Raw genomic sequence first — 22,750 nt, 5'->3', positions numbered from 1 at the left:
GTGAACAGAATCGACAGCGGGAAAACTGAACGCGACGAACTCAGCTGATTGAATGAAAACCCCAAGCTGAGCAGCAGCCACAATTGCCCCAACCAACGCTCATTGAGAGAGGGCGCCAGCGAGAGAGAGAGAGCGAGCAACAAGCAACTGCAGAGCGAGAAGAGCTGTAAGTCGGGTAAGCTTGTTGCATGGTTGTTGCCCCTTACACAGCAGTTAATTCAAGGCACATTCTTAATTTTATGAAAATATTACATTTCGTTACATATCAAATTGATACTAACTAATTTATGTGGCACATTGCTGACCGCTATGTTGCGTGCAATTTATTAAGAAATAAAAGTGTTAATTGCTATTTCCATACCATGGGGATCTAAAAAAAAATTAAATAAAACAAATTATTTTTTTAATTCAGTGCCAATAATTGGCATTTTCCAACTGCGAATTATTTTGATGCAGCGACGTCAGCGGTGCAGTCAGAGCAAAAAACACTTCTAAAATGTCTAAAAAAAAGCATTTTTAGTAATTTTTCATTCACACATTTCCATCATTGCTCTCACACGCAGAGCTGCAGCACTCTCGCGCTTTCTCTGTGTCATTTATGTTGGGGCTGCTCTCTTTTTGGTCTCTCTGCCCCACTCTTTCGCTCTCTCTCGCTCAGCATAGAATGCAAAGCCAACTAGCGGTGTTGTTGTAGTTGGGGGGTTATGTAACTTTCGGGCATCCGCAAGCACAGAAAGCTGAAAGCGTTGAAGGGCAGTCAGCGACCTCGTTCTAGAAAAGAAGCCATCTCTTCAGCCCCTCCACACACCACCCCCCAAAAGAAAGCCCCTAAAGAAGAAGAAGAAGCAACAGCAGTGAAAAGCGCGTAGTATAAACACATGCTGTAACATAAACAGTGGTACATCCATAACTAAAACTATACCATATTTAACTTATTTTCTATTTCTGAAAACTTTTCTGATTTTTTTAACCGCCATTTTCTTTAATGTAAAGTTATTTATAAAACATATTCTTTAATATAAATATTTGACATAATGTCGTACAAGTATTACTGTCCAATCAAAAAGAAAGGGGAACAAGAAAGAAATGTAGGTTTTTTGCCATGCAGAGTAGGCAAACCAGAAATGTCTGCTTTTTAGGTTGGGGAAGGTGGTTCTTTATGGGTATAGCTTTCGAGGGGGTGTGGCTCGGCGGGAATCCCAAAGTCATGCCAAATTGCGCAACAGCCAAAGCGTTGTTCTTGGTAACCCGCTGACCGAGGATATTGACGCAGAAGTGGGCATGGAGTTGCAAAAGCTAAACTCTAATTCCACTGGTTAAGTCTGAGGTACTTGAAAAAAATATAATTTAATTATGTGCAGTGGACTTTCCATGGTTACAACAAAATCAAGAGGATTTTGGTCTACATAATTAACCATAATACATTCCTAAATACATTTTTACAGATGCGCAATATGCTTTTAATTTTTGCATAACAATTTCCGCACCTTACGGCAAATTCAATATCGGCATATCCTTTAGCTCGCAGGCTCCTTTGTTCTTGTTTTCAGCACTCTTTTTTAACCCAATTTGCCCGGGACCTCTCACCTTTTTATGGACTTCCGCAGCGATAGATCTAGCAAACAATATAGCCCCACCCCACTTCCTTTTCGCAGGCTTTCTCTTTCCCACTTCCCCACATTTGGCCGGCCCGTTCAAGCGTAATTTAATTTCTTGCACCATTTATTTATAGTGGTCAGGCAAAGGAACTCGAGCCAACAGGCAGGATAGTTTTGCCTGCGGGTAAATTATGGTTCCATTGCCAATTAGGTTAGGTCACAACCAGGATGTCCCAACAGGGATGCAGAGGTAGTACACCTATGCCAGTAAAGGGGCGCCTGGAAAATGTCATTGCTTACATTTAGAATGTGACATTTACTTGGATAAACACGGATGTACATACATATGTAGCTTAACACAATTTTAACATATATTCTTTTTAAAAAATATCCTGGAAAAATTTTAGATTACATAGTTAATATTTTTTCCATCGATCTTTAAATACGAATTTTGAAATGGCAGGTGTCCAGTGAACATCATCCCTGTATGACCGTTGTATGCCCCCATGGTGCCCTCTCTCTTTCCCGTTATTCATTTCGCTCTGTTTTGTTTTTCTTGTTATGTGGTGGCATCTGTTTTTGCCACAGGAAAACGGTTGGGCAAAGGGAGGCAGGGGGCGGAAGCGGAGAGTGCGTTAAATGCGTTTTAATTGAAAGGAAATGTTCAAAGCACATGTGCATCTGCTAGTGAGCGAATGCGAGGGGAGAGGGGGTGGCGAACGGTGTGGCAGAGCTGAATGTGTCTTCTAATTGAATTACCTTTCGGTTGCTTTTCCCATTAGAAGTGCCGCCAAGTTCTAGGGATGCTTGTTTGCTTTTTATTTAATACCCATTTTGATTTAATTTTCGTTTTTCCTATTTTTCTGACCCAATTTTGTCTTGCTTTCGTGCATTAGCAGTTGTCTCTGTCTACCGCTGTGCAGCCAAGAGAGTGACCAAACGATGCGCTCTCGCTCTCTCTGTTGGCCAGGACTTGCACTTTTCAAACGGTTTTTCACGACACTGAAACAGATTCTATTTTTTTTGAATTGTTAATTATATTAACATTTTAACGTTACTTGTTGTTATACATACATATTAGCATGGCTTAAAACAACAAATATATATTTAAATGAATAGAAAATACAATAACAAAAGTTGGGAAATGTACATTTTTGATTTTTTTAACGGAGATGCAGCAAAAGAAATGTGTTTTAAATATTAAGGTGTTCTTCTAGTCCCCGTTAAAAAAAAAATTTAAAAGTAATCTATAACAACATGCATACTGATCTAGAATTTAAAAATCTAAGCATTACACATGCCCCAAGGTTGTCGTCCAAAAATGGCAGAGAACAGAGGTTACCAATTTCTACATTTTTAAGTTTGGGAACCCCTAACCAATTTTTCATTATACCATCAGTGAAATTGGCAAACCAAAAAGATATTATATAGTAATTTCCATTATAATCAATTTAAATAATTATACATTCTAATATTCGTCCTTTAGGCTTCCAAGATGGGTGCTGGTGATGCGGAGAACGGCAAGAAGATCTTTGTGCAGAAGTGCGCCCAGTGCCACACCTACGAGGTGGGCGGCAAGCACAAGGTGGGCCCAAATCTGGGCGGGATTGTGGGTCGCAAGTGCGGCACAGCAGCGGGATACAAGTATACCGATGCCAACATAAAGAAGGGCGTTACCTGGACAGAGGGAAATTTAGACGAGTACCTCAAGGACCCGAAAAAGTACATTCCTGGAACGAAGATGGTGTTCGCAGGTCTCAAAAAGGCTGAGGAGCGGGCCGATTTGATTGCCTTTCTCAAGACAAACAAGTAAGAATTGCCTGCAAAACAACAAGATCGGCAACCAAACTATCCGGAACACTGCTCTAAAGAAATACGCCGAACATTTTCAAAAGATGCCGCATGCCCTTGGTTTTTTAAACTTCGATTGGCAATGACCAAGCTCAAATACATTTCAAAAACGTTTACTTCTACTTTAGCCAATTAAAGTTGATAAACCAAAAACCCTCTTTTTACTTCAAACTGCGCGCCATGCAGGTGAAGGAGGGTGTTATACCAATTAGCTTTGGTCACAATTGCTTTTATGGTCTTGCTAGTAAACGTTAATAAATTTGCGAAACTAGTTAAATAATGAAATATTTCCATAGATTATTAAATTGTCCCGTAAAAAGTGTTGAAAAGAATTACTTATACGCCCTGTGGTAGATAATAACGATCACAAAAAGGTCCGACATTTTTTAATTTTTGCTATCCGGTCACTCTGGTCACACTAATTACCTATCGACATAACGCGCGCTCCTCATTCGTGAAAAATCGGCGACGCTCGACGTTTGTGTTCAATGTAAGTAGTGGGTGCAATTTTCGTATATTCAAGTGACGTAAATATTACCTTGAATAGTTATTGATTATAAAGCTCCGAGTCTGATAATAATCAGAAACACTTCCGTGCCATTTGCGTAATATTCCGTCGCTTCCGTGTGAAAACTATTCGCATGCAAATTAAACATATATTTTTGGGGATGATTCAGGTTACATAAACGTGTCCTTGCGTGTGTGTATACGTGTGATTTTTCACTAGATGTTTATTAGTTTGTTTGCCGAGTTTTCCATTAGAAAATATTAGCAGTGAATAATAAATAGTAAAAATAGCATCCCAAAGTCACATTGCCATTGAAAAAAGCCCCGGAGAGAGTTGATTACATGAGCAAAGAGAATGGCGAACCCGATCATCAGCTGTCTCGCTCGTCCAGTGTGGCAAAAAAAATTAATTCTTGGAATCTTTTCTGTTTTCCTACGCTTCAGCTTTGTGGCTTTAAGCGCGCCACGTGGTTGCTAAGCAGGTTTTTCTTTCTGCGATGTGCAGTTTTTTTATTTGGCTAAAAAGGAAGAGATTTCACCTCTGCAAAAAGGCTGCTTATGTAACATTCGCTTTTCTCAGGAAACTTGAATGTTGTCCCAATTTTTGGTCATCTCTTTGTTCTCGCCACCTTGCTCACCCACACAAGGGAAAAAGAACACAGCTGCCTTTGGCCTGCTTCCAATTTTCCAATTGCACTTTCCCTTCCTCTCACGCACACGCACGCACGCGATTTAGGTGAAAAATTCTCATCAAGGCCAAATCGGATGTTGACATTGTTGATGGATGCCACCACTCACCGTCAAAGTGCATGTTATTCTACACAGAGAGAAATGAAGGATCGAACAACATTATTACATTATTACATGTTCATATGTAATATTTAAGTAAAATCCATATATATTGGTAAATTTAAATGTAGTGTACAAATAATAGTTTGGTTTCCATAGACAAATCTATTTAACGTTGGATTAATATTTTATTTTGAGTTGGAAAGTGATTCAGCTAATATAATTTCTCTCAGTCTATATGCTTGATGTGAATTAATCACCGCAACGGTACTTTGCACTCTCAAGTTCAAATTGCTGCATGCAATCTATAATCCGGCAATTAGCAGGATGGCCATAACACAGACCCTGGAATAAAAGCATACATTGTTACGTAAATAACTAACGTTTTTTCGTATGGTGCTTCCTGGAAGTATTCCGCCTGTTGCTGAGCAGTTCTGACGCAATTAATCGGCGACTGGCAAATATACGCGAGTGAGAGAGCAGAGTGTGAGAAAGAGAGATTGAGTGGGGGCAACATGTGACCAGCGTCTGAAGCTTTTTCAAAGTGTGTTGCGTTGCCCTCGACGCGCGTGTTAGTGAGAGCAAAGTATGTGGGTTAAAAGGGGATGGCGGCAAGAGAAGACTAAGTGCAGACTACGTTAGATAATAAAATTGGGGCCTTATCAGAAACAACAGCCGACTAATGCACTTAGCATGAGCAGTTTTAATAATTCCGTTTCCGCAGTGAGCATATCATTTGTTTACATAACAGGGCGATGGGACAAATATTATTTCGCGGCCTATACACAAAAAAAAAACTGTTTTAACTACCTACTTTAACCCATTACTTCCAAAGCATACAAATTCTTAAAATATTTTTAACAAGATAAAATCATAGATAATATAACATAAGAAACGTGGGAAAATCATCTTGATTGAATGCCATGATCAGAAATCTTTAAGTTAAATATTAAATCACGCGTTCCACAAAAAACTATGTATCGTTAAACTATTTTTCCAGTCGATCAAGGTTATCTGATTTAATAAGTAGATCAGAAAGTGTTGCATATGGTATTGTAATTAATGATTAGTTCGTGCCAAATCAAGGTCAAGTTCAAAGTTTATATTTTCTTAAAGATGGCAGATCTATTGTTTTCACTTCTATCAACAAACTAATTAATTGAAAACAACATTTATTTTTACAGTCGAGTCCGTGTTAACACATTAATTAACCACATAATCCATAATGGGCGTTCCTGCTGGCGATGTTGAGAAGGGCAAGAAGCTGTTCGTGCAGCGCTGCGCCCAGTGCCACACCGTTGAGGCTGGTGGCAAGCACAAGGTTGGACCCAATCTGCATGGTCTGATCGGTCGCAAGACCGGACAGGCGGCCGGATTCGCGTACACGGACGCCAACAAGGCCAAGGGCATCACCTGGAACGAGGACACCCTGTTCGAGTACCTGGAGAACCCCAAGAAGTACATCCCCGGCACTAAGATGATCTTCGCCGGCCTGAAGAAGCCCAACGAGCGCGGCGATCTGATCGCCTACCTGAAGTCGGCTACCAAGTAATGGTGCTGTCCATCAACTCACCCACAACCACTGCAGGATGTCAAACTGTATTATTGTGTTCAGTCACAGTCCGGCAAGCAACCGCAGCAGCAGCAACAACTACAAATCAACAAAGTACAGACCTAAAGGACTACAATTATGTTAATTATAAAGTTTAAATAGGACAATTTATTATTTAATTTAAATACGAAGTGGAATATTTAATTTAAACCCGATGAGAATTGTGACATCCACAAGAAAAAGTTAAATAATAAAAAAATGAACTACAAATTATACTTAAAAGGAGGAATTTATTTTTTGGTGGTTCTTTGGGGCATGTTTGTTTATCTTCTTCAGTGTAAACTAGTTTGTTTTGACATAATCAAAATCGGACAAAATCGCACGCATATGAATGCGTGGAAAATTAATTTAAAATAATATAAATAGAAATTGTAATTAAAAGACATTTTTAATTGTCATGCCAATTTCGTTCTTACTATAGCATTCTCTATTTTCTTTTAACTTAAATTTTTTGGGCTAATTTATATGGGTCCCTCTCAACTGAATTGCACCAAAGATGACTACAAATCATCCTGGGCTGCCGCAAATTTTAGAATAAAAAAATTGCATAAAGAGAGTAAAAAACTGTAAGCGCCGAAGTACTCTCTTACACTCTTTTCACAATCTTTATTGCCAATCGTTATACAAGCATACACTGGTATTTTAAATAATTGTGGCTAATTTATGTATATTTTCTTTTACACTCCCAAGATTTTATCATACACTTTAATAACAACTTTATTATGCAATACATATTTTTTTTCAATTATGCTTATTTGATTTATTTTTTAATGAAAGAAATACTTGATAGGTTTATACAATATATTTTTTGTTTTCTTTAGTTCCGTTTTTTGCTTAGATGTGGGTGCGCAGATGCGATTTTAATCGTAAAAGGGCATATTATCTGGGTTAGAAAAACTCTGTACAGCGGCGCACTCATAAAACTAAGAACACAAATAATAATAACAACAAAATATATAAACAATCGAATTGAATGGAACAATTTGTAGAGAATAGCTGCTTGTATTTGCTCTGCCATTACAGTGAATTGCTTTTTGGAATGCCAACAAAAAATCAAATTGTTCTCTCAATACTTTCGAAGAACTGAGGGAGTATGGTATGGGCTAACAAAAACTTAGTTTAAACGGGGGAACAAACATGCGCTTAAAGATAGCAAGAACAAACATCATTGTAAGTGTGATGGAGAAGCAAAGGATCTGGCTGGATATATAGATCCCCCTACGACTCTTATTGTTAGTAAAGGTCTCAGGCTGGCGGCCTGGCTAGAATATTAGTTCTGTGCCTGTGCATGGATGACTTGTTGATTGGACCATCTAGGCCTTGCCAGAGATAGGGGCGTCACCATGTTTCTGGAATTCGTTTTGCTTCTCCAGCTCCTTGCCCAGGTATTCCCTGATGAAAACAAAGAGAGAAACAAACGCATATTGAGTACAAAGAGAATTTTGATGATAATCTTGGTCATGGATTGAATACAAATGATATGAGGATCACTGGACCTGAATGTGGATGAGGGGAACGCATGAGAGGATAGGCATTGAAAGTCCATACTAACCAGTTGTGTACCATCAGCTTTTGCACGGCCAGCAGGGCTTCGTATCGCACATTGGGGTCCTTGTGGCCAAGATGCTGCATTACGATCTGCTTGCCTCCCAGTTGTTCCAGGACGCTAGGGAAATAAGATTTATGAATATGATATTATGTAACATGACTTTAAATCTATATTATACTTACTGCTTGCCGCGTAGATAGTGACGCACATACTCTCCGATGTCGAAGCAGGCGACGGAAAGGATGATGCCATCATTCGAGGTTTCCAGCAGGTGGACGAGGATACGCAGCAGCTCGTAGTTCTTCTCGTTCAGGCGCTGGGCATTCTCGCGCCAGAACTTGGCCGACTTGTGGACAGGCGACCATTCCAAGCGACCGCTTCGCACCTCTGTGGCGTACTCATCGAAGGAGCTCAGGTCCTGCACCGAGTTCTGGAGCTTCTCGCTCAGGTACTCTACGTCGGATGTAATGTCCTCGTCGTCGAAGCGACGCTGCTCCAGGATGGATAGCTGCTTCAGCACCTTGCACTGGACCATGGCGATGCAATGGTCCTTGGCCACCGATGAATCCTCCGGCTTCTCGATCAGATTGCGGAAGACCGCGAGGATAATGCGAGTCACCTTCTCCTTGGCACAATCGCTGAGGATGTCAGCCAGGATGGGGATCACGCTGAACTTGTTCATCTTGGCGGCCAGCAGGGGATTGAAGGTCAGCACCCACAGGCAGAAGATCAACTGGTATTGCACCTATGAATAAGAAATCGAATTTAAATTGTACCAAACAATTTACGCATTTCAATTTCAAACTCACCTGGAAGTTGACACGAGTGGACAGGATACGGATCAGAGTGCTGATTCCGTCGACTCCGACAAAGGCAAATCGATACTCATCCACGCGGAGCATCATCTGCAGGCACCGGGCCACCGACTGGATGTATTCGTTGTTCTGTTAATGTTAAACGGGTGCCATTAGTTTTACCCTCGGATTCAATTATAGTTTGATTAGTTAGGATTGTTAGTTATGACGATATCTGCTGAAATCTATTTTTCGCTAGCTACGACAACGATAATTACTAAAGCTACGTACAATATACGAAATAAAGTGTAAAAGAGAGTGAACAACATTTAAGAGAGATAGAGTTGGTAATGCAACATCATCAATGGGGGTACGAACAGTTCACCTTATGCCATTGGTATATCTGTGTGTAATTTTGGTTGATTTACGTGTAGTTTGAACCATCACCTGGGCCTCGAATTACCGTTACACCACACTGATATGCACTGATTCATACACTGCTTGACAACACTGGTAGCTAGAGCCTTCGCGCTGGATTTCCTCGCTGTCTTCTCACGCGCTATTAGTTGGGTTAGTAAACAGTTACGAAATAGACTAAGAATTACCACACAAACACACGGATCTCAGTCGAAGAGGTAAGAATAATAAAGTACACGTTGAAGAGGTCTTAAGTAAGTCAAAGGCTTCGAAATCATATAGTTTCTATTTCTTACATATGTTCGAATTCTGCCAAAAGAAATGGTTTATTGATCAAAAGAAATATTACGAATATATTTTATATGAAAATTCCCGAACAGCTTTTTTTATATTCTATGAATAATAGTTGTTCTATTAATCACCAAAACAAATATATTACTTTTCAAATTGAAACTGTAAAGTTTGACTGAGCCTATCGACTGTGTTCCTTAGAGTGAGCAAAAATTTGTTATAGTTTATTCGTGTTTTTGTGCGGTTTTTGGTGGGTGGGTAAGTGGATGTTTTGGATTGTTTCGGCGAGTGGATTGCTGAGAGTTTGGTTTTGGGTTTAGTTGTTTGGAATACCGGTATCACACATTTGCCATCCTGCTGCTGGGAATCACTGCCAACGCCCACCTCGCGATAGCTCTCGTTGGCCCTCTCGGCCAGCTCGTGCTGCTGCTGCAGCTGGGCCAGTGTGGGACTGTACTGGTGGCCATGGTGGTCTTTGTCTTTGCCATGCAGTCCATGCGTGTGCACAAGGATCGTTTGTGTCCGCTTGGCCAGCTGGGCCATCTCTTGCAGATATGCTAAACCCTACGGGTGGGATCAGAGGTCGAGGGTCGTTGGTTGTGGGGTTGGTTCGTCCACAGACATCGATTCAATCAATTCATAGACGGTAAATTGCATATAAATAAAAATGTTCACAGGGTTCGAGAGTGTAGCGGAACAAATAAAAACCATAGATGGACAAGAACACAAGGTAAAAACAAACTTATATTCTGGTGCTTAATAGACACATGACAACGATTGCACGTGATGATCGGTAGAAGTGAGGTGGCGAATTATAAATCGAAGATAATATAAGGTTTGGATATGGTGTGACTAGATTCTGAGTGCTGATGTATGGTAGAATGTATTAACAAACTCATTGCTTTGTCAACCCGTTCGCAGAGATTTCACTAGTATTTCACCAGGACGAGGTCAGTTTTGTTTGGTTTTCGGTTTAGTTGGATTAAAATAAAATTCAGTATTCAGTATCGGCAAGACATGCATAATGCAGATTATTTGGTTTGTTAGCTCTAAATTTAAGTGGTTAATTATGGTCACTGCCATTTGTTTTAACAAGCAAATCGATAACGGATTAGTGTAAATTTTTTTAGAAGGGTTTCTGAAACTTTAAACGTTGAAGTTTTTTCAAAGGGATTGTTGAAGCATAACCAATTCCTTAAGTTATTTATAGCATGCTGAAAGCTAAGTGCCTGCCTGGGGAACCAATGTATCATTTACAAAATCTGATGTAAATCTAAATTTGTTTGACTATATACAAAAGAATGACTAAAAATTTTGGGATTTATATTCAGTGCAAGCTTTGCTTAGAAAACTACGTATACTGGTTCAAACCTTACATGCTTCCCTAGCTTCATAAACAGATAACAGGCTACATAAACATGCTATCGAAAAGGTTCACCCAGTACCACACACAATCAGACTCACATTGGTGGCCAGCTGATCCTTCAGGAACTGCAGATAGAAGTTCAGGTCGGACTTGGGCATGGTCTCATGGCCCCAGCAGGCGAACTTGGCCAAGATGCGCGACGACATGTTGACAATAAAGCCATCCTGACGGTTCAGAAGGTTCAGGAACGGACCCCAGATGCACTGCTTCAGCTTGCCGGCTGTCTCGTGAAACAGATCCACGCGGGAGCGATCCTCCTGCAGCAGATCGTCGAGCAGCACAAGGATGTATTGGATGGTGGAGTCCTTTGACAGATGCGAAACCAGATTAAGCAGCGTCTTGACCACCTGGCTGGAGTTCTGGGCCAAGTAGCTGGCACGTGACTTGTCCAATGCGCTGATTGCCTTGTAGTCCTCCTCGCTGATCATCTGCGACTGCATGTAGGATGCCCAGTTGATCGTCCTGGTGCGGATGTCTGCCGCCTGCTGCTGCAGCACCGAGGTGGCAGCAATCATATCTGGTGGTAAGCAGTTAACCAGGTTAATAGGTGAGTTACACACGGGGTGCTGCGCTGGACAGCCAACCACCCCACACACCCACACACTCGCACTTCGATTTTTCGCAAAGGTCGTGTGAGAGATGGGGAGAGAGGAAAAACTCACCAATGTTTTCCTCGGGCAAATACAAGGCGGTAGTCATTTTGAGGGCTTTCTTGCGACGACGCTCGGCACACACAAATTCAAGCACAGAATTTATGAAAATCTATCAAATATAACCGAGTGTTTTTCACACTACTGCGACACAGCACCGAAATTCAGCTGACTGGTCTTGTGACTTTTCTGCAGCCTTTAATCGAATATTCGATAAATGGAAATCGATAGGTCGAGCAGAGCGAAATGCTATCGATAGCTTGGAGCTGCCAACACGTTTTCTTTATTGAGGTATTTAAAATTTTGAAAACATTTCTGAGCTTAATAAAAAAATATGGATTTGGTTGTTAACTTATTAGTTAAAAATAATTTATAATTCCGTGATGCTCGAACGTTTTAAATTTATTATATTTCCTTATTAAAAGCACGCATCTGTAAAAAATCTGTAACTCGAATGAGTTAGTTTTTACCTATTTTGGCTCATTGTTACCACTTCAACACATAAATATAACAAACCTTGAAAATTTAACGAGGTTTTCGTGTTTAACTTCTATCAAATAAAAAGCCCATACTGAGTGCCTTACAAAAACCAACAGTTTTATTTTCTTTTAAGCCAAAGTTAGGAATCCCAAAAATAGGAGTCAAGAATGGCATTTCCTTTGGTGTCTAGCCATATTCGTTAGAACCGAAAAATATTTCTTGCAGTGGGCGCACCTATACGGTTTTTCCCCCGTGTGGATGCGGGTGTGAATTTTCAAATCAGAAGCGCGTGAAAAAGGCTTTGAACAAAACTCGCACTTGTGAGGTTTCTCCCCATTGTGCAACAGGATGTGTCGACTTAGACCCGAAGCATACGTAAAGGACTTCTCGCATTGGCTACACGTATGCAGCTTTTTGTCGCTGTGGGTCAGCTTGTGCTCATTGAGATGATGTTTATGCCGAAAGGACTTAGAACACTGCTCACACTTGTGAGATCGCTCCTCGGAGTGGGATAAAACGTGGGCACGCAGGGCATAGGGACGGGCATACGAGTTAGGGCACTCCGGACACTGGTACGGACGAGTCTGTGCGTGACTTAGTAGATGACGACTGCAACTGGAGGAAAACGGAAACGTCTTGGGACACTTGGGGCATTTGAAAGCCCGGGCTGGGACATCTGATCGTGGGCACTTAGGTCTATCGGATGAATCCTTTGAGTGGCTCAAAATATGTTTCTTATGCTGATTTGAATTTGCAAAAGTCTTTGGACATTGGGAACACTTGTATCGTTTCTCATGGGATCGAAGATGTAATCTGTAGGAGTCCTTGTCCTTCAGAAATTTCGGGCAATAGTTACATTTGTAAGGCATGTAGGTAGTGCGATATGGCTGTGCTGCATGCAAATCAGATTTCGGCTTCATATTAGCTTGATTCAATGTACGCTTCAAAAGCGTTCTGGATGGGTTACTTTTTTGGCACCGTTTATCCTGATGCTTTTGGGCAGGCATGTCCGATTCAGATGGAGGGTTATAGTCATCCTCTTCGTAATTGTCCTCTTCAGAGTTACTAAAATCTGAGCCAGAAAACTTCGATTCCTGACTATCGGCATCATCTCCCGAATGAGTTAGAATGTGTTGACTAAACTGCGAGGGTTCCGCGAATGATTTTGTGCACATGGAACACTTGTAGCGTCGCCTTCCGCGAGAAGGTAAGTCTGGAACAATAGGAGATGTATCTAGATCCAATGAAATGGAGCTGGGGAGTCTAGATTGGTTAACATCATCAACTTCTATCTTGCAGATGCCTTTCTCGAATGGATCGTTTGATGCATTGCCGCCCGTTTCCAGGAATAGCTCATCGTCCACAGGCTCGTGTTTTACCAGGTATTTTTGGGCTATCAAAGGTACTTCTACTTCTTTGGTGTCCTCCAGCTGTTTTCCTATTCGCGATTTCTCGCACTTGACCACTTTATAGATCCCTTCCTCTTCAAACCCTTGAATGAATCCAAATGTCACCCGAGCGTCTTCCAAGCAAGTCGGACAGATCGTTTCCGGAAGAGAGTCTCCTTTCTTTACTTGGTAGCCAGACCACCGGGTAATCATATCCGCAATGGAAATCCCCGGGTCCTGTGCACCATCGAATATGTTGATCATGTCTCCTTCCTGCTGCAGGCAAACCCGGCATACCGCATCCTTCTCCATTTTTCTAAATCAATGGTTAATACCAGAGGCCTTCATAAATAAATGCAACTTAGATCAGGGCTGTGTTATTTATTTCTCAATTCCAATGTCTTCTTACCATCAATCCAGTGTAACCATAAGGCAGTCATACTAACCATCCCTAAAATGATTTGCATGCTATTACAATATTTTTGGTATTTTTGATGGCATGTTAACTTTTCCATCACTTAGAATGCAGTTTACGTTTGCTTGCAAAAGAAAGCGCTGCTCTAATAAAAATGTGAACTCCACGCCTCTGCCAAGTTGCCAGGATGGAGAACGTTACAAGGGAAGATTTACTGGACTCTCCGTGGAAATAGTTGATCCCGAACAGGCTAAATCCCTGTACGACAATGGTTGTTTTGGAAAGGGAAGCAAATCTCGCGGAGCACCGGAAAGTGGAGACGAGGACGAAACGCTACTCCTGGGAATGGAAGAGTCCTGCTTCCTGGCCCATTATTTGAATGTTCTAGACATAACGAACTCAGCCGGCTGCTTCATGGACTTCCACAGGTTTGTGGAGGTCGCCGAAGAGCAGAATGATAAATTCCTTGAGAACTTGGCCAGCTATGTGTATTTGAAGTCCAAGAATTGGGTTATCAAGAGTGGTATTAAGTTTGGCGGTGATTTTCGTGAGTTTTTTAGCTGCAGACCTTAGAAATATATCTAATAATTTTCCTCTTTCAGTTATCTACAAGCAAAGTCCACGCTTGTACCATGCCAGTTTTTTGGTCATTGTGCAGAAGCCTGGTGATTCGGACCACTATCAATCAAAGAACTTGAAAGGTGTTCAACGTGTGGCAGAAACATCCGATAAGGATGTGCTGCTCCTGACTGTCCAAGCACCTAAGGATATAAGCTGTCCAAGGGACTTGCAGGAAGCTTCAGTAACGGAGACAATTGTGAGGCGTTTTAATTACTTAACTTTTGTACAAAGCAAACAACAATAAGGAACTACTCAAGGATTCTACAACTTCTCCAACCGGTGCTTCTTGGGTATACCAGTGCTTCGATAGTCGGCTCGCTCCTGTAAATATATCTGCTTGCATTCCTCCTTGAAGGCTTCGTTTTGATACCACTGGGTGAGGCATTCCTTGAGGGCTGAGTTTTGCTTCCGGCAGGTGGCCACCATCAGTATACTGCTGGCCTTGCAACACTCCTGGAAGTCGGCCACTTCCTTCGAGCAGAACTCCGACTTGGCACGATCCCGCATTATCTTGGGTATCAGCACTTCGCGCTCCACCTTGCGCAACCTGGTATCATTTGGATCACCTGGAAAGGGGAGTGTCAGTTAGTGTGCTGATTAGGTAGGGTTACTTAAAAGGCTCACCAAGTCCATGGGGATTGTGGGGATCCACGGCTGGTTGTTGTTCCAAGCTCATATTGTGTTAAAAATACTATTTATTTTGTGTAACAACTTTTAGTGTGACTGCTACTAGCGCTTTGGAAAATACTATGGATATAGAAATACCACGAACATACTAAAACTAGATTCATCTATTTAAATAAGTTTTTAAAATAAATTCATTTTTACTCCATAATACGATTGGTCTAATAACATGGATATTATTGAATGGTTATCCTTACCATTAACTTTACCGAAATAATGGCAAAACCAAAAGTAATGGACTAAACTGATCTGCAAACCACCTTTATGTATTAAATTAGCCAAAAATCCAGACGCATTTTATTACAAAACTGTGCATTTTTAATGCTTCAATCAAAACCTAATTAAGCGGCCAGGCTTGCAGCGCTAATTGGCTCTAAGTCCCGCACACCATCCTTGTCCACCACGGCAACAGTAAAGTTCTTGAGGTTGACGACCAAGCGCTTCTGGATCTCGGCAATGCACTTCTTGAAGACATCGTAGGCTTCCGCCTGGGTTATGTTGGGGTGCCAGTAGCGATCGTAGATGCTGGACGCAAAGATCGCACCATAGCCATGACCGGCGTAATTCACGGGCAGTGCATTGGCCAGATAGTCGATGAATGTGAGTTCCGGACCCTCGTTGGGATCGTATCTTTGGGGAAAGAAACACATAAGGCACGGAAAGCAAATGGATTGACTGATATTAAGATCCTTACCCGGCTACAAACATGAAGACTTGGTAGGGCGTACGACTGCGAAGATATTCGGCCAAATTCTTGCGCGTGAAATGCGCCGACGCATGTGGACTCAAATCGTAGCCATTGCGCATCTTGTACAGGGCTATGTTCTTCGAAACAAACTCGGTGAACTGCTCCGTGTCGCCCGATTCGCCCACGGTAGAAATAAGCAGATTATCCGAAACCTTGTGGATTTTGTTTTGATCTGCAAAGGGAACCAACGAGAGTCATGAAATGAGACCGTAGCCGCCAAGAAAATGAGCACCGTTTGGCTTACCCTCTTTCATTACGATAATGGAGCGAGCGTGGGTGGTGTCCGCCGCCAGCATAACGAAGTCGGGTCCCTTAATACCCAGTAGAGTCTCCATATTAAAATTATACTTATACTTTCGGGTTTTTCAACGAAAATTACAAGTTGTTTGTGAGTTGCCGAATGCGATGACAAGCAAGTTAAATGCAGAGTGGCCGTATGCGAGGCGGCTAAAAATACTTGAACGCAGGAAAAATACTATTAAAATAGGCTTAAATGTATTTAAAAATTAATTTTTAATTTGTTGTTTTTTTCAGGGAATTTTATTAAATATATTATACTTAATTTGATTTATCTTTAATTTATATTGTACTTAATTTGAGTTGCATTCTAATTTTACAAGTTTGTCTAAAACTGTGTTATTATTATCTAAATGGTTTCAACATTGTTTACAATTATCATCTTTTTAATAAAGTCATTTTTGTATCCTTTAAATATATTTAAATATTATTTTCAAAATACAAATATTAATAAAATATATCAGTTTAATATTATTTTTTACTTTAATTTCGGTTAAGCAACACTTGTTTGAGTTTTCAGTTTTAGCTTGGCCACACTGTTCCCTTGTTATCATTTCAATTTCACAATTAGTTTACGGAATTTTAACTATTATAGCTAAGAGCTATGCAGGCACCTCCTCCAGAACATTGTCCTGGCGTGGAGAGCGAGCAGGCGGGCAAGGGAAGCGCCTGTGCGGGCTGCCCCAACCAAGGAGTCTGCAGCGATCCCAACAAGAAACTTGAAGATCCCGGCAAGGCCTTGGTGGTCGAATCCATGAAAGATGTAAGCAACAAGCTGCTGATCCTGTCCGGAAAAGGGGGCGTTGGCAAGAGCACGGTGACCAGCTTGCTAACACGCTATCTGGCCAGGAGTAATCCGGACAGCAACTTCGGCGTCCTTGATATCGACATTTGCGGTCCATCGCAGCCGCGTTTGATGGGCGCCTTGGGGGAGAGTGTCCATCAGTCCGGGTACGGCTGGTCACCTGTGGGAATCGAAGACAATGTGTGCCTGATGTCCATCGGATTTCTGCTGGATTCCGTGGATGATGCCATTATTTGGCGAGGCCCCAAGAAGAATGGCATGATCAGGCAGTTCTTGAGCGAGGTGGACTGGGGAAATCTGGATCTCCTGCTGTTGGACACACCACCTGGAACTTCCGATGAGCACCTGTCCGTTGTTTCCTACCTGAAGGACGACACTAACCCGGAGTCCCTGCGCGCCGTGATGGTGACCACTCCACAGGAGGTGTCTTTGCTGGATGTGCGCAAGGAGATAAACTTTTGTAAAAAGCAAAATATCCCCATTGTGGGCGTGATCGAGAATATGAGCAGTTTCCGTTGCGGCCATTGTGGAAATAGCTCCGAAATCTTTCCTGCCAAAACAGGAGGAGCTGCCGCCATGTGCGCCGAAATGGGAATCCCGTTGTTGGGCTCCCTGCCTCTTGATCAACAGATATCCAAAGCATGTGATTCTGGCGAGGACTTAACGGAGTTTAAGAACGTCACCACTGAGGCACTGGAAGGGATTTGCTCAAAGATTATGGCTAGTTTTAGTTAGGAACGTAATGTTAGAGCCCACTCAGTTTTTTAATAAAGAAAAATGCCTGTACGACTGTTTTATGTAACATACAAATTGTTAAGACCCATTCATCAGTCTCCACCAGAAATTAAATTATGAGGCAGTTTACAACATGCCCGTTTACGGGATAAGAAAACATTATACAATATACTAGTAAATTAGCGTTAAACATTTAGCATAGGTGGGGAGGATGGCGGGCTGGCTAGGGACACGTCCGTGGTTATTCTTTCCGTGGCAAATGACGGTTGAGCAGCAACATCAGTGGCGGCCTGTTCTATATCTTGCGCGAGTATTGTGTTCCTTCCCGTACTTTCCAAAGGCGGCGCAAATGTGGTATCCCTTCCCAACTCATTTATCAAGCGGATTATTTGTTCCGACGGCCGGGCTTGACTTTCCTCTATCCGACTATCGCCTTGGTCCTCGCCAGCTATACTGTCATCCTCCTCAATGGTTCCACCAACGTACTGACTGTTAGCGACCACCGCTGACTGCTGAGTGGGCAGCGCAGGCGGATAGTTTAGCATAGTGATGCAGTCCGTACAATCGCTGACCTTGTATATGCCCACCAGGAAGTTGGCCAGCTCAAACATGTTAACACGAAGTGAAACAATTATGAACTGCGCGTTTTTCGTACGTTCCTAAATAGGCACAACAATTGGCGTTAAAATGTGAAAATAAGTCTAGAACGCAAAGGGATATTTACCTTAATATAGTGCCCCACTATAGAGACGTTCTTAAAATCCAGCGCCGCATCAATTTCATCCATGAAGTACAGCGGAGAGGGCTTGTAATAATGAAGGGCAAATACAAGTGCCAGTGACGAAAGAGTTTTTTCACCGCCTGACAGATTCGAGATGTATTTCCAGCTTTTTTTTGGCGGTCGCACCGTAAAATTCACGCCCTCGGTGAACGGATCCATGGAGTCAACCAGCTCCAGCTCTGCATCGCCACCCAGGGTGATCATCTGGTACATTTCCTTTAGCTTTCTCGTTATGATGCTAAAGCCATCCATGAACTCCTTGTACCGACGTTTGCGCACCTCCTCGTACTTGTCGCGCATCTCATTTCGCTTGGAGGTGATGTCCTCTAGCACACGGACGCGATCGAGATAGACTAAGCGCTTTTCGTTGAACTCCTTGATGCATCCCAAATTGGGTTTCTTCGTTTTCAGGTCTTCCTCCAGCATAGTTTGCTTATATTGCAAGGCTTCCAAAGTCTCTGCCTCCAGTTCATCTTCGGTTAGTTCTTTGAGTGGCGCTTGTGGTTCAGCCTCTCCAGGAATCTCGTTGAGCTTCAAAGGTGCTAGTTGAGCTTGCCAACCGGGAATGTCTGTCTTCACCTTGTTCATTTTTCCCGCTGCCGCTTGTAACTTAGTGTCTATTTCAATGCGCTCGATGTTTCTTTTGTTCTCCTGCTTGGTGATTTCATCTATTTCTTTCTTAATATCGGAGGATTGCGATTTGGCGCCCTCAATAGACGCTTCCGATTCCTCGATTTCCTTTTCCAGCTCCTCTTTCTTTTCGTGAGCCTTTTGTCGATCTTCATTCAACGATTTCAATTTTTCTTCTGCAGCATTTATGTTCTCGCGGAGATTGTTATTATTTCCAGTGATTTTCGTGATATTTCGATCTGCTGTGGCCAAGGCGACATTCAACGACCGCACATTGGCAGCCAGCTTTTCGATCTGGCTGTTTACCTTCTTGATCTTAGCCTCTATGGGCTTAACATTTTCGTTTCTAAGGGTATCGTACTGGTTTTGGATTTCTTCGATTTGGCTGGAGACAGCCTGTTCGGCGAATTGAGCTTGTTCCAGCTCTTGCTTCGCTGCTTCTATTTGCTCCTCCCGTTCCTTAACGGCGCTTTCGTCTGTTGTTTTCTTGAGCATTCGCTGGCGCTGCGCCTCGCATTGCTTCAGGTTGCTGGCCATCTGTTGCTCCAGGGAAGTAATGCTCACCGCCAGCCGCTTGTATTCCGCTTCGTCACGTTGCAAGCCATTCTTCAGGGTTTGAATCTCGCGCTCAAGACTGCCCTGCTGTTCCTGGCAGTAATTGACGCGGGCCTGTAGCTCTTCCGCCTGAATCTGCATATCTTCTAGAGCCTTTTGAGACATTTGCGAGCTATCAGCCGATTCAGCCGTCTTAGTGCGCACTTGAGTGCCCATTTTACCGCGTATTGGACGATTGCCGCCACCAGACATGGTGCCCGTCATCTCGATCATCTCACCACGTAAGGTCACAACTCGGTAGCGTTCCCTACCGTAGGCGATGCGGGTGCCCTGCTCGAGATCGTCGCCCACCAGTGTGTTCCGCAGGGCGAAATAGAAAGCGGTTCTTACGCGGTCATCTTCAACCCTAACTAGATCGTACAATCTAGGAACGTTTTCTGGCCTGCAAAAGTGAGTCTATGCTGTAAATACCAAACATTTTCAGTCACTATTGATGTTACTTACGTATTTATCCTGGAGTTGGCCTCACGACGCAGATGCTCAATCTTGTCCAAGGTAATGAAGGTGGCTCTGCCCACGTTGTACTCCTTTAGAGCACCAATGGCCGCCGATGCTGTGTCATAGTTGTCCGTAACAATGTTGTCCAAGCGACCACAGGCAGTCGAAATAGCGATGTCGTACTTGGCATCTATGCCACCCAAGTCTCCCAGGCGCCCGAGAATACCGGGGATCTTTCCCTCCATCTTCATACGCATAAGGAAGTCTAAGACCTTGTTATTGGAGCGCTGAGCCTGCATGACGCTAGACCTTTCATTAATCTATCGGAAAAGTTATTTATTAATATACATGATCAGGAAGACACATTAAAGAATGTAGATAAATTAACATTACCTCTGTTCTTAGTTTGTTGCACTGCATGGATAAATTGCGCTCCTCTTTCACCATTTTATCCACCTCCGCGGTCTTGCTGGCTATTTCGGTCTTCACGCGTGGAATGCCTTCTTTCAGCTCATCCACCCTTGTTATTTTCTCTTCTAAACTTTTCTGCGACTGCTCGTACGAGTTTTTCAGTGTTTCATATTTCCTAGACTCAGTGGTCTCCGCCTGTTTGAGGATCTTGAGCTGCGACTCGAACACTTGCAGCTCTCCTTTAGCCGTATTAACCTTCTCCTTAAGTCCCACCAGTTCGTCACTTAGCTTGAGGCGCTTCTCGGTCAGCGGTGCAGTAGTTTTAGTTAACTCGGCCTGCTGCTTTTCCAGCTCCTCACTCAATGTCACCTTATTCTTTTCCAGGCTCTCCAACTTATTGTTGCAGTCCTCGATCTCGCGTTGATTTTTCTCCGGCAGCTTGTGCAAATCCTCTAGCTCCTTCTCGTTCTTTTCTATCTGTGCTTTGTCCTTCTTGCGCTGCTTATTTGTGTTCTCCATTGTGCTTTGAATCTCAGTGTAGGCACTCTCTACAGTCACAAGTCTTTTTTTGATCTGTTCGCGCTTTTTCACTAAAGCTTCGTACGCTCTGAAATTTAGTTTAAATAGTTATGAAACATCTCAGTTTCGGAAATGTTAAGTACTTACTCAATTTCCTTTCGGATAATAGTTTCCTTTTCGGCTCGTTCTAGTTTCAGGGCAGCTGTGCCCTCGTCGTGGGTTTTAAGCTCCTCCACACAGGCTTCGTGCTCCTGGGTGTACTGCTCCAGCTTGCCCTTTTTGATGCTGATGATCTTTTGGATGTGAAAGGATTTGGTGCGCACAAGCTCATTCTCCTTCTTCAGATAGTCGACGGCCTCATTGAACGGTTGTTCCAGATCTTTCATCTCGCGCTCGGCCAGCTTGCAGCGGTTGTGTTTCTCTGTTCGGTCGTCCGTAAGTTGGTCTACCCGTTGGTTAATCTGCTGCAAGGGGCGAATGTAGCGCTGGGTGCCGACAATATCCTCCAGGTATTCCAACATCCCAGTTTCATTTTCAGTCTGCCCTTTCGGCTTCATCATGGCAATGGACTCCACTTCCCCCTGCAGGATTAGAAAGCGATTGTGTTCCAGATCCACATGGTGCTTCTTCAGCAGTTTAGCCACATCCTTGAGCTGGGCCCGCTTGTCGTTGATCTGGTAGTAGGAAGAGTTGTCTGACATGGCTGTGCGTTCGATAACAATGCTAGAGTTCGGCACGTCCTCGCAAGTGCCGTCGCCCTTGTCAACGATCTGCTTAAAGTGAACGGCGACCGAGCAGCTTCGAAGATTGGGAAAACTAGACGAGGAGTGGATCAAGGTCGAGACACGCTTGCAACGGATGCGATTGGCGCGGCAGCCAAATACAAACATCATAGAGTCGATAACGTTGCTCTTGCCGCTGCCATTCGGTCCAATGATGGCGGTGAAGCTCTGGTGGAAGGGACCCAGTTCCACTTCGCCGGCATAGCTCTTGAAATTCCGATTCACTATTTTCGAGATGATCAGGCGCGGTCCGGTGCTCTCCATGGAGCAGTGTGGCGGCACCGGTGGCGGAATGTATATGTCGCCGATTCGGGTGCCGCCCTCCTCGTCGTCAAATATCAGTGCATCATCCAGCGCGTCCATGGCGGCGTCCTCCTCCTCCTGTTGTTGTTGCGCCCGCAATTGTTGCTGGGCAGTTAGCTGTGGTACCCGGAACTGGCCGCTCTGCCGGGGTCCGCCAACTGCCTTGGGCGTGCCCTTGCTGGGACGCGACTTCTGCATCGTGTGCTCTTCTTAGTAAACTCTCAGCGCTTAATTATCCAGGAAAGATCCTCGAATTACAAAATTAAGTTTTCGGGCGCCAATGGAAATAGGACGCTACTCGCAGTGTGACCGTCTTGATTGACCCTTAAAATACTTCAAAGACTCCGTGCGAAAGACCGGTTGGCAGTTCTGTTGCTTGAATTTAAATTAAAAGCCGTTACGTCGGCGTTAAGGACAAATGAAATTAAAACGGATATTAAACTGCTAGTGTTTTTGTTTTTTAATTGAGTTGATTGAAATCACCATAGAACACCTAGTGATACAATTAATATGTAGTTTTCTAGATCGACGGGGTTCGGAAATCTTGAACATACATTTCATAGTGAATTAAATCAATTGTGTAACAGCCAAGCCATCTACTTAACTACCAAACA

The 22,750-nt window shown here is 43.0% G+C and overlaps 9 protein-coding genes across 11 annotated transcripts; 4 read left to right on the top strand and 5 right to left on the bottom strand.

The window, feature by feature from the left end:
* Positions 1 to 31: 31 nt before the first annotated feature.
* Positions 32 to 3,602, top strand: LOC6529530 (cytochrome c-1). 2 transcript variants are annotated; one of them, XM_015196624.3, is made up of 2 exons: positions 32 to 166; positions 3,085 to 3,602. In XM_015196624.3, the coding sequence occupies exon 2, from the start codon at positions 3,094 to 3,096 to the stop codon at positions 3,409 to 3,411; it is 318 nt and encodes a 105-aa protein (XP_015052110.1). In that variant the 5' UTR covers positions 32 to 166; positions 3,085 to 3,093; the 3' UTR covers positions 3,412 to 3,602. The 2 variants fall into 2 exon arrangements, with proteins under 2 accessions (XP_015052110.1, XP_002090532.1); XM_002090496.4 differs by having other exon boundaries at positions 64 to 175.
* A 225-nt stretch (positions 3,603 to 3,827) lies between these two features.
* Positions 3,828 to 6,572, top strand: LOC6529529 (cytochrome c-2). The gene is made up of 2 exons (XM_002090495.3): positions 3,828 to 3,939; positions 5,930 to 6,572. The coding sequence occupies exon 2, from the start codon at positions 5,971 to 5,973 to the stop codon at positions 6,295 to 6,297; it is 327 nt and encodes a 108-aa protein (XP_002090531.1). The 5' UTR covers positions 3,828 to 3,939; positions 5,930 to 5,970; the 3' UTR covers positions 6,298 to 6,572.
* A 364-nt stretch (positions 6,573 to 6,936) lies between these two features.
* LOC6529528 (V-type proton ATPase subunit H) lies at positions 6,937 to 11,677 on the bottom strand. Of its 2 annotated transcripts, XM_002090494.3 has the most exons (7): positions 11,497 to 11,677; positions 10,873 to 11,351; positions 9,742 to 9,972; positions 8,716 to 8,850; positions 8,089 to 8,651; positions 7,910 to 8,023; positions 6,937 to 7,749 (listed from the first exon to the last, which is right to left on the bottom strand). In XM_002090494.3, the coding sequence occupies exons 1-7, from the start codon at positions 11,531 to 11,533 to the stop codon at positions 7,671 to 7,673; spliced, it is 1,638 nt and encodes a 545-aa protein (XP_002090530.1). In that variant the 5' UTR covers positions 11,534 to 11,677; the 3' UTR covers positions 6,937 to 7,670. The 2 variants fall into 2 exon arrangements, with proteins under 2 accessions (XP_002090530.1, XP_015052375.1); XM_015196889.3 differs by lacking the exon at positions 9,742 to 9,972 and having other exon boundaries at positions 11,497 to 11,674.
* A 293-nt stretch (positions 11,678 to 11,970) lies between these two features.
* Positions 11,971 to 13,891, bottom strand: LOC6529527 (zinc finger protein 2 homolog). The gene is made up of 2 exons (XM_039372779.2): positions 13,762 to 13,891; positions 11,971 to 13,694 (listed from the first exon to the last, which is right to left on the bottom strand). Exon 2 carries the CDS (start codon positions 13,662 to 13,664, stop codon positions 12,126 to 12,128), a length of 1,539 nt encoding a protein of 512 aa, XP_039228713.1. The 5' UTR covers positions 13,665 to 13,694; positions 13,762 to 13,891; the 3' UTR covers positions 11,971 to 12,125.
* Positions 13,876 to 14,742, top strand: LOC6529526 (tRNA-splicing endonuclease subunit Sen2-2). The gene is made up of 2 exons (XM_002090492.4): positions 13,876 to 14,314; positions 14,370 to 14,742. The coding sequence occupies exons 1-2, from the start codon at positions 13,876 to 13,878 to the stop codon at positions 14,630 to 14,632; spliced, it is 702 nt and encodes a 233-aa protein (XP_002090528.1). The 3' UTR covers positions 14,633 to 14,742.
* Positions 14,571 to 15,166, bottom strand: LOC6529525 (COX assembly mitochondrial protein homolog). The gene is made up of 2 exons (XM_002090491.4): positions 15,013 to 15,166; positions 14,571 to 14,954 (listed from the first exon to the last, which is right to left on the bottom strand). The coding sequence occupies exons 1-2, from the start codon at positions 15,062 to 15,064 to the stop codon at positions 14,650 to 14,652; spliced, it is 357 nt and encodes a 118-aa protein (XP_002090527.1). The 5' UTR covers positions 15,065 to 15,166; the 3' UTR covers positions 14,571 to 14,649.
* Positions 15,167 to 15,341: 175 nt separating this feature from the next.
* Positions 15,342 to 16,252, bottom strand: LOC6529524 (probable proteasome subunit beta type-2). The gene is made up of 3 exons (XM_002090490.4): positions 16,065 to 16,252; positions 15,767 to 15,992; positions 15,342 to 15,702 (listed from the first exon to the last, which is right to left on the bottom strand). The coding sequence occupies exons 1-3, from the start codon at positions 16,153 to 16,155 to the stop codon at positions 15,414 to 15,416; spliced, it is 606 nt and encodes a 201-aa protein (XP_002090526.1). The 5' UTR covers positions 16,156 to 16,252; the 3' UTR covers positions 15,342 to 15,413.
* Positions 16,253 to 16,624: 372 nt separating this feature from the next.
* On the top strand, positions 16,625 to 17,732 carry LOC6529523 (cytosolic Fe-S cluster assembly factor NUBP1 homolog). The gene has a single exon (XM_002090489.4). The coding sequence runs from the start codon at positions 16,722 to 16,724 to the stop codon at positions 17,655 to 17,657; it is 936 nt and encodes a 311-aa protein (XP_002090525.1). The 5' UTR covers positions 16,625 to 16,721; the 3' UTR covers positions 17,658 to 17,732.
* On the bottom strand, positions 17,713 to 22,445 carry LOC6529522 (structural maintenance of chromosomes protein 4). The gene is made up of 5 exons (XM_002090488.4): positions 21,199 to 22,445; positions 20,515 to 21,139; positions 20,128 to 20,441; positions 18,382 to 20,065; positions 17,713 to 18,316 (listed from the first exon to the last, which is right to left on the bottom strand). Exons 1-5 carry the CDS (start codon positions 22,332 to 22,334, stop codon positions 17,843 to 17,845), a joined length of 4,233 nt encoding a protein of 1,410 aa, XP_002090524.1. The 5' UTR covers positions 22,335 to 22,445; the 3' UTR covers positions 17,713 to 17,842.
* Between the last annotated feature and the right edge of the window lie 305 nt (positions 22,446 to 22,750).

The sequence above is a fragment of the Drosophila yakuba genome, chromosome 2R (assembly GCF_016746365.2).
Source record: "Drosophila yakuba strain Tai18E2 chromosome 2R, Prin_Dyak_Tai18E2_2.1, whole genome shotgun sequence".
Classification (NCBI taxonomy): Eukaryota; Metazoa; Arthropoda; class Insecta; order Diptera; family Drosophilidae; genus Drosophila; species Drosophila yakuba.
This window is presented reverse-complemented; position numbering and strand designations above follow the sequence as displayed.